At 40.8% G+C, this 9,070-nt stretch overlaps 1 protein-coding gene across 1 annotated transcript in view; it reads left to right on the forward strand.

The window, feature by feature from the left end:
- The window catches only part of MROH2B (maestro heat like repeat family member 2B), a 59,272-nt gene that overhangs the window by 22,215 nt on the left and 27,987 nt on the right, over positions 1-9,070 (forward strand). Inside the window, exons 18-21 of the mRNA XM_011370681.1 lie at positions 1,646-1,753; positions 5,274-5,390; positions 7,920-8,027; positions 8,584-8,736. Coding sequence (XP_011368983.1) covers positions 1,646-1,753; positions 5,274-5,390; positions 7,920-8,027; positions 8,584-8,736 — 486 coding nt within the window. The remainder of the gene's footprint in view (positions 1-1,645; positions 1,754-5,273; positions 5,391-7,919; positions 8,028-8,583; positions 8,737-9,070) is intronic.

The following is a 9,070-nucleotide window of genomic DNA, read 5'->3' on the forward strand; positions in this document are numbered from 1 at the left end:
AGGGGGTCATTTAAGAGTTATGCTCTTTAAATCACATAATTTTAGCAACAATCCTTAGTCTCCAATTTGATTAAGAGTTTATGACACTTTTGAAGATTTCAGTTACTAATATTTTTCTCTATGTCTTTCTTAAATCTTCTCCAATTTTCAGGGGTGTTTTCTCTCCTTGCAAATGCATTATTTTACCATTCATATAAAGAAACATGGATTAACATAATTTTCACTTCTGTGGTCCTAAATACAACTCCATTTCTTCCTCTATCTGCTTCTCACTGTCTTTTTCCTGATTTCTAAAAACCAAAGAGCCATACTGTACCTCTTTTCCAGGCAAGAATCTCCTTCTTTCACCCAAAGACTTTTTGGACCTTCACAAGTAAACAGTGCCCCCAGACAATGCCAAATCTCTCAAAACAGTAAATCGCAGACAAGAGTTGAACATTGGCTTTACAAGGAGGATTTTGATCCCAAGAGCCTACAGGAGGTCAAGCAACCAGTGGGCAGGGAGCTTTTAATCTAGCAGAGTTTCAGTTCATAAACCACCTTAATAGGAAATTTACCTATTGCTTCTTTTAAAATGTCAATTTTCAGTGACCTTTCCACAGCACCTCCACCTCCCAGCACCACCACATCCAGAATCAGACTCTCTGGGGGTGGTACTTGAAAACTGACATGTTTTGAAGACTCCCTAGAGCAATTTGTGTTCAATATGAGATTTTAAATTGACCGCTCTCCTCTCCCGGTCTTTAATTATAGGATCCACCTCTCTTACTATACACATGTTTATCTCTCCTCTCTCTCAAAATTCCTACCTTACTCCCTGATACCATTTTAAAATAAAGGTTTTTACTAGGAAGGAAGGTTCTTTCTCTAGAGAGAAGCTTTGAGAACAGTTTCTTTCCCTTTAACAATCTTGAATATGTTTCTAGCCTTCTTCTTCCAAAACTGTTTGTAGGTGCCTTTTCCCCCTAAACTTCCAAGGCTGTTTAATTTCTTCTCTTCAAAGGACCCACTCCCTGAATGAGTTCCTATTAAGAAAATGCATACAAATACTTTCATTGGCTTTGACATGAAGTGTCAAAGCTTGAAATAGAGAAAATACAGGAAAAATAATAGATTTTAGAAATTGCAATGAATCTTGTCCTCCAGAAAAATAAAAACACTTTTTTATGTATTGTTCAATGAAGAAGGACATGAGTTCAGATGACTGATTGTGTCCTTGGCTCTGAACCATTGATGAAACTAGGAATATTTAGTTAGCAAAAAGTGCCTGTACATCTAATTGGTTCTCCAAGACATTTAATTCTTTATTCCAAAATGTCCCTTTTTTAGTATATAATAAACTATCATTGACAAATGGAGTTTTTCCAAATCTATTGACAACTTGAAAAACATTAACTTCAAGTTTCAAAATGGATTAGTTTCTATTTTCAGTCTTTAAGCAATTTTATTTTTAAGGAGGAAAATGAAGGCATTTACTTGGAGTTACTTCCACATTCTGTGTAAATTGGAATTCAGAACATAACGGAATATGGCTTTTAAAATAAACTAAGGCAAAAAGTTCCTTTTGAAAATAATGTAACCAAAAAATACCAAGAAAGCACATTAAACAGTCACATTATTATCTAATTTCCACTTCTTACCACAGTTGCTCAAAGAATCTCTGTGGAAGATCAATGACACAGCCTGGACCATTCAACTGAGTCGAGATTTCAACCAGCAAATGGGCAGCTACAGCAACACCTCCGTTGAGAAGGTTGGTTTCCAGCTACGGGAACTTAGCTGCACTGTATGACCTAAAACTGCTGCTCAATTTCCAACTTGTCTGTACTGCAATCAAAAAGAAGGAGGAATTGTTAGAAAAACGCTACATTCTCTTCACCTCACATTTGACCAAAAGTTACTCATAGGGCCACAGCTGTCGGCAAAGAAAACTGAGAAGTATCGTGCCTTTGAGATGGATACGTGCCTGACTAAAATTCAGGAGTTCTGTTCCAGAGAAAAGAAGAATAAACATTGGAAGGCAAAATAGCAGCCCATGCCCTAGCCCTGGTTTACCGTCAGCTTCTGCGTTGGTTTCCATTGGGTTGTCTAAGGCTGACTACAAGAAAAAAATCTGCTACAATTTAACAAAAACTTAGAGCTAAAGGCATGCTCAAAGGCCAGTTCTTTCATTCCTCTGTCTCCTACTGGCCTCTACTTAACCCTCCAGTTGTAGACATCTATTCGTAATGGGGTCTGAATCCACTTTCTGTTACTTAGTATTTACGTAGCTTTAGGTAAATTACTTCACCTCTCTGGAGCCTCAGTATATTTACCAATAAAACGGAAAATAATACCCACCTCTGAGGGTTAAAGCCTTATGAGAGTTCAATGAGAAAAAGTACATATAAAGTCTCTAGTGAAGTGCCTGGCACAAGGCATGTGCTCAATAAAAAGTAGATCAAGGTTGTCGTTATGGTTATATCACTCCTAAATTTTTTTCCTGGGAAAACATTTACTAAGTCATTCATTCTAGTATTCAGTGTCTCTTCCCACAAGTCATTTACTATTAACTTTTCAATTATCCCATGTCGTATTCACTGATTGAGTCTCTAATTTGGTAGAGTACTGATTCTCCAGATTGGTCTATCAAGCCTGCAGACATACCCATCAGGAAGATTTGGTGAAGCAATGCCTCATTTTATGCACGAACTGGCCTTGTGCATTTTGTGCATCAAACTAGCCTTGTACCACTATTCACCCAGCAGCCTCCATGCTCACAAGATTCGTCCAGGACAATGATGGTATGGATAAGCAGAGCAATTCAAGCAATGAGCTGCCTAAGTGGCTCTCAACTGCCAAACTTAACACCAGGAAAGTAAGAATGTCCCAATTAGCTTTAGCTGCATAACTACCTCTAATGGATTAAAATAATCACAACCTATTTAATTTACAGTTTTGCAGGTTGTCAGTTTGGGCTGGGCTCAATTGAGCAATTGTCTTAACTAGTCTCACTGGCAGATACTGGGGATTGGCTAGTCCGGGATGATCTTGTTTTCTGGTTCCTTATGGTCTCTCTTCCTCCAGCAGGCTAGCCCAGACTTGCTCTCATGATTGTGGCAATAAAGTATGCAAAGTGTCTTAAGGTCTAGCCTCAGAACAGACACACTGCTACTTCTGCCACATTCTGTTGGCCAAAGCAAGTCAGAAGGCCAGCCCAGCTTCAAGCAGTGGTGAAATAGACTGTTCTTGATGGAAAGAGCTACAAACTTCCATACCAAAGAGGCATGGATAGAGGTGGGATGAAAGGTTGTGGCCACTTTTTGCAATTAATCATATTTTTTCCCAGTTCTGGGTTTCTGATTTCTGGGACTCCTTACCAAGTCACAAAGCAGGAATGCATTAGACACCGATTCTGACCAAATTCAGCAGAGAAACAGCAGGTCAGCAGTACTAGGAGGCTAACCCTTTACATATAAGTCATAGTTCCCTATCATAACATCAATTTTTTTCTGCAGCACGAGACTTTTCCGGATTTTCTTATCCTTCCTTCAAGGTAAAACTAAATAGACTCTAGTAGTTTGGGCCCTAATTAATATTTACTCCTATGTTTTACACATTTTTCTCATTATGATTCCATTATTATGGGGCCTTTTTCCTGGACAATCAAGAGTGTGGTGGGTGCTACCTTGTCAGAGTCTCCTCTGATTGAGGCTACTGTCACTCTGGTAGTTATGTCCTGCTCTGATCCCAAGTCAGACTGATCTCTGTAATTCCTCCTGCATGTGCTAAGTTACATAACTCCGTCTGTAATGACTAGTTTTCCTTCCCTCCTGTGCCACAGATTCATTCTGACCGATAATGACCACTCAGTAGCTACAATATTATGAGCCCACAGAGTCCCTGGAATGGACTTCCTTCTGGCCAGTCTTCTCTCCTGTTTGTGACAAGATGGACATTCTAAACAAGGAGATGCCAATCTGATGCTCAATAGCTGTAAATGCTTTGAATCTTAGAAAACAAATTAAGGCTTCATGACCTAATTTTTCCGGCCCTATGATGAGCACCTCCTCTTGTGAATTTCTTCCTTATATCTTACCTCCACAAGAATATAGATATGTCTATCTATACGTACCCATCCACATCACATATGCCCACACATAAACATATTTATATCCAGGCATGTGCTGTCATGTTCAAACATAAGCCACGGCTGGGCTGTCCCCCTCCCCCAGCCATAGTCCTAACTTTTGCACAGCTTCTAATGAAAAAGAACAGGAAGCCATGTCTGTCCTACCTGCCTTTTCTCTATCCTGACGCTGCAGAAGTATCCAGGATAGGACTAGCATAACGAAGCCAACATCCGTACCAGTTTTAAGGGATGTGGAAGCCACAGAATGATTCCCCACGTGCTCTCACCGGTGTTCCCACATCGAGAGCTTTCCTTCCCCAGTGTTCCTTGCTAAAAGCACAATGTGTGCATCAAAGTTCCTGCAAGACTTTCCTCCTTCACCCTTGACACCATTCTGACAGCACTTCTGGGCAACTCGTCTTACTCCTGAGAGGGAGGTAATAGTAGAGATTATAAAATATTATTTTCAAAACTATTATAGGTTAAATCTTCTAAACCAGGAGTCCCAACCCCTGGGCCACGGACTGGTACCAATCCATGGCCTGTTAGAAACCAGGCCGCACAGCGAGTGAAGCTTCATCTGTGTTTGCAGCCGCTCCCCAGGGCTAGCCTCACCGCCTCAGCTCCCTCTCACACCATCAGGCACTAGATTCTCATAGGAGCACCAGTCCCTGGTGCGAAAAAGGTTGGGGACTGCTGTTCTGAACTATAAAGTTAATATACTTTGGAAGTTGAGAATATCTGATGACATCATCTTCAAATGGCCCTATTTTCCTTGAGCATGCTTATTCAATAAACATTTATCGAGCACTCATTAGCTAGCTGCTGTACACTGGAAGTAATCAGTAAGACCATCTCTTACTAAGAACTAAAATTCTGAGCACAGAGATAAAAAAAAAAATTTAAAAATTACCGTAGGGAGTGAAAGGTATTATAGTGACAGGGCATGGGGCACAGAGAAGTACAATAAGAGCATAGGCAGAGGACAGACCCTGGAAGGAAGGACACACTTTCAAGCAGGGATAATACTTGACGCGCGTGGTTACTAAGCCTTCATTTAGTCACACTGGTTTCTTTCCTTTTGAAGACTGTTTTAACTCTGTTTTTCATCAGCCTTGCTTTCCAACCTTTAATATTCTGTTGCTTGTTCTTTGTTTCCCAGAAATTTCTTTGGAAAGCCTTGGGAACCACCTTAGCATCCTGCCAAGATACAAACTTTGTAAGCTCACAAATTAAGGAATTTCTGATTTCTCCCAACCAACTGGGGGATCAACGACAGGTGAGACCCCTTTCTCTCGATTTTCTCTTAAGATGATGATAATTAATTCAATCCAGAAAAACCTCTGCAGTCTTATAAGGTCTTACTTATCCAGAATTATCCATGAATACATTCGGTCCAACAGAATTTTTCAGAAAAATGATGCTCCTCTGTTTAAACATCAATATTTCATTATTTAACCAGGTGTGTGAAAATATTGAAAAATGAATTTTAATTATTCTTACTTAACAAAACTATCTTTAATATATTTTGACCTTGGTTTTATAATTTGAATATAATCGTAAACATCAAAATCCATGAGTTTACAAGCTGAAAGCAACCTTATACGCCACTGGTTTTCAACTTAGAATATAAGTGTAATCTGGAAAGCTTTTGCAAAGCATTTTTACCTATTCCAGGCCCAAGCCTAAGCTGGAAAGCACATTTGAATCTGGAGGAAGAAAATGATGTGTATTAAAAAAAAAAAATCTGCAGGCTAATAAACATCACCTAGTATAAAATAAATTTTCAGGTTGTGGTATATACTCTTCTGAGAAATTCTGAGGTGTTTACAGTTCTTTCTCCCATATGAAATGGCCAGGCACCACTAGACTTACTGAACTTTTGAAATTGCTTTTTTTTTTCTTTTTACTATTATTTCTTTTATCCTTGTCATACATTCAGTTATTACTTGTTGCTCTTGGTATTATTTGTAAAACCATTTTCCCTAAGCTACTTGTCCTTTTAGTTCCGCGATCGGCTAGGAAACAAAATAAGTTTATTTTTAGATATAAACATCCCATGAGGATCTCTTTCGAGGTCTGAAAATTTCACTAACTTTGTAACATCCACTCGAGCTTCTCAAACTCTTTATTACCAAACTTCACTTCAAGTTGTTGAGTATGTCCCACACTCTGGTTTGCCTAGTAAATGGCCTCTGGATGGGAAAGATGTTAACACATACCTTCCTTAACCCATCTCCAAAGCATGACTCTCACTCACATAATGCCAGAGCTCAGATTATGGTATCGGACTGGCTGGATTCAAATCTTGGCTCCACAATATACCATCGGTGAAATTCCTCAGGTTCCGCTAAAGTAAAATAAGGGGAAACAAACTCTTCTCAAAGCTCCTGTTCATGGAGAATGCTTGGTGAGCAGTTTCGGGGGAGGAGAAGATTTAAGATAGAGAACTACTACTATGAGCAACCGAAGAGAGAAACTGGACCAAAGGAAGTTAGCAGGGCGTTTGTGCGGCTTCGCGGGCCCCGCTGGGGTTGGAATCATTTTATAGCGCCACTGGTTGCCTCTGTGATGTCGCTTTTCTTCAGCAGCATCCGGCAGACTAGGTGTAGGCATAGGGAAAAGGTAAGTTGGAGAGTCAGATTTATCCAGAGGTTGGGTTTTGCCATACTTAAATGATAGAAGGGCAACAGGACATAGAAAAGTTAGAGAAGGAGACAAGAAGTTAGGAAGACGTGTTGGGAGAGGACACGCAAAGAGCATTATGGGGTGAAAACACAAAGAGTGTAAAAGACACAGAGAGGTTTATATCTCAGGCTGCAACCAAGGAGCACAGCAATGTCAGGCTATAAGCCTTTGCAAAATTTTTCCAAGCATCTTCAGGTAATGGAGGGTGTGTGGCTTGGTGTCTAAGGGCGAGGAACAGTGCTGGTTGAGACCTTAGCAGCAATGGTCTAGTCCCTGGCTTCTTGTGGTGTCTCTAGCAGGGTTATGTAGCCAAACACAACAGGACAGGATTCATGAATAAATTGCCATGAAAGTACTGTGGTGAAATCAGCCTGGGGCAAGAGAAGTGGAGCACAGAGGAGATGGGTCAGGGGGACCATAACCTTGGAGAGTGCAACAGGAGCTACCAGCTGTCCAAAATTTAACCACTTAAAATATAATAGCGTTTCAGCAGCAGGATTATCTTTGAAAAACATCAGTCAACTCAACCTCAAAAAAATCCATCAATCTAAGATTAAAAATCCAAAATCTTGAATACGAACTAAAAGCTCCTGCTGGAACCAACTCGGACCTCCCCTCTGACCTCACCCTGCACTGTTCTCTTCCGTGATCCTTTACTCAGCCCTGCTCAGCGGACCGCAGGGCCTTTGCCGTTAATGTCTGAAACTCTGCCTGAAACTCTCCTACCCGGCTCATCCCCTGGCTCGCTCCCTCACTTATTTCAGGGGTCGGCTCGGTGTCACCCTGTTAGTGAGGACTTCTCTGCCCATCCTATTTAAACTGCAAGATCCCCCCGACCTGCAGCAAATATGCTCTTTCCTCGTTTTTCTTTTTTCCATAGCACTTATCACCATCACAATACCCTATACACAAAATACACGTTTCCTGAATTTACGTGTTTATTGAAAGTCGCCTCCTCTGGTTGTATGATCCACAGGGACGGGGAGTGTGGTGTGTTCTGTTTACTGACGTATCCCCCAGCACCGAGAAGAGAGCCTGTCACAAAACAGGCGCTCCGTAAATATCTGTCGAATAAGCGACTGGTTAAATTCAAAATCTCACATATCTTTTCTGATTTTAGGGAATAACATCTATTTTAGGATACTGTGCCGAGAACCACTTGGATATTGTTTTAACAGTTCTTAAAACATTCCAAAGTCGGGAAAAGTTTTTCGTGAATCGATGTAAGGTAAACAAACAAACAAACAAAACCACTCTTCGCCTCCAAAGCCTTTGGTCATTGCGAGAGAAAATGACACTGATTCCTTCAGTGAATATTTTTTCTCCAAATTATACTTACTCCTGTCCCAGGTCTTTATTCCAGGTCAGAACTGTCTGAGGCCGGCCCTGTAGAATGACCAGTAGATAACAAGACCACTCCATTTTCTGTCACTAATGCTGACCTAGAAGGTCCTCAGGAGCTCCAGGTGTGCCTAGGTTTGTCCTTCTACCAGTTGCTCAGGCCATGTAGACAGTTTCCGTTGTACACATCTTGCTTCCCTGAAGGAGAAGGATTTAATAAGTAAAAATTAACACAAGCCTTCTCACAGTTACCTCTACTAAAGCCTGATAGATCCACAACACAGTCCTGGGTGTTTAAATTTAAACACCTATCAGTTTTAGACTAATTCTGATCATCTCGATCTCATTTCCTAACCCCTGTAGCGGTCCATAGGGTCAGGAAAAGTCATGAAATAAAAGAAAACTCCTTCAGTCATATTTTTCATGTCTCTTCTTGTCTTCAGGGTCTTTTTTCTGGGAAAAAAAGCCTGAGCAAGACTGACGTTATAGTAATCTACGGATCCGTGGCCCTCCACGCCCCTAAGAGTCAACTACTCACCAGGCTTGAGCAAGACATCGTATCTCAAGTCTTGCTTCTTTATGGCCAGTGCTCTCAGGTAATGGCCACGACAGGGCTGCCTCGATTTCCAGGCTGGGGTTCCCAAACCTTAGAATAGCTCAGTCCTTGGGAACCTTCATGCTCAAAAGACACAGACAAAGGGCAAGATAAGATCTGATATGTTTGGAAGATGAGAACACATGGGAACAGAAAAATGTATTATGAGACATGGTCAGGTAACTTGTTTCTTGCCTAAGACCGTGGGCATTTCATATCCTACCCCTCCCGTGATGCCTTGTCCCAGATCAATCATACTCATAGTGGTCTCACCCTCATTTGAACTTAAAATAAATACTCTCTGGCTAATTCCTCATATTAATCTCTAAAGTGTA

The sequence above is a fragment of the Pteropus vampyrus genome, unplaced genomic scaffold, assembly GCF_000151845.1.
Source record: "Pteropus vampyrus isolate Shadow unplaced genomic scaffold, Pvam_2.0 Scaffold172, whole genome shotgun sequence".
Taxonomy (NCBI): Eukaryota; Metazoa; Chordata; class Mammalia; order Chiroptera; family Pteropodidae; genus Pteropus; species Pteropus vampyrus.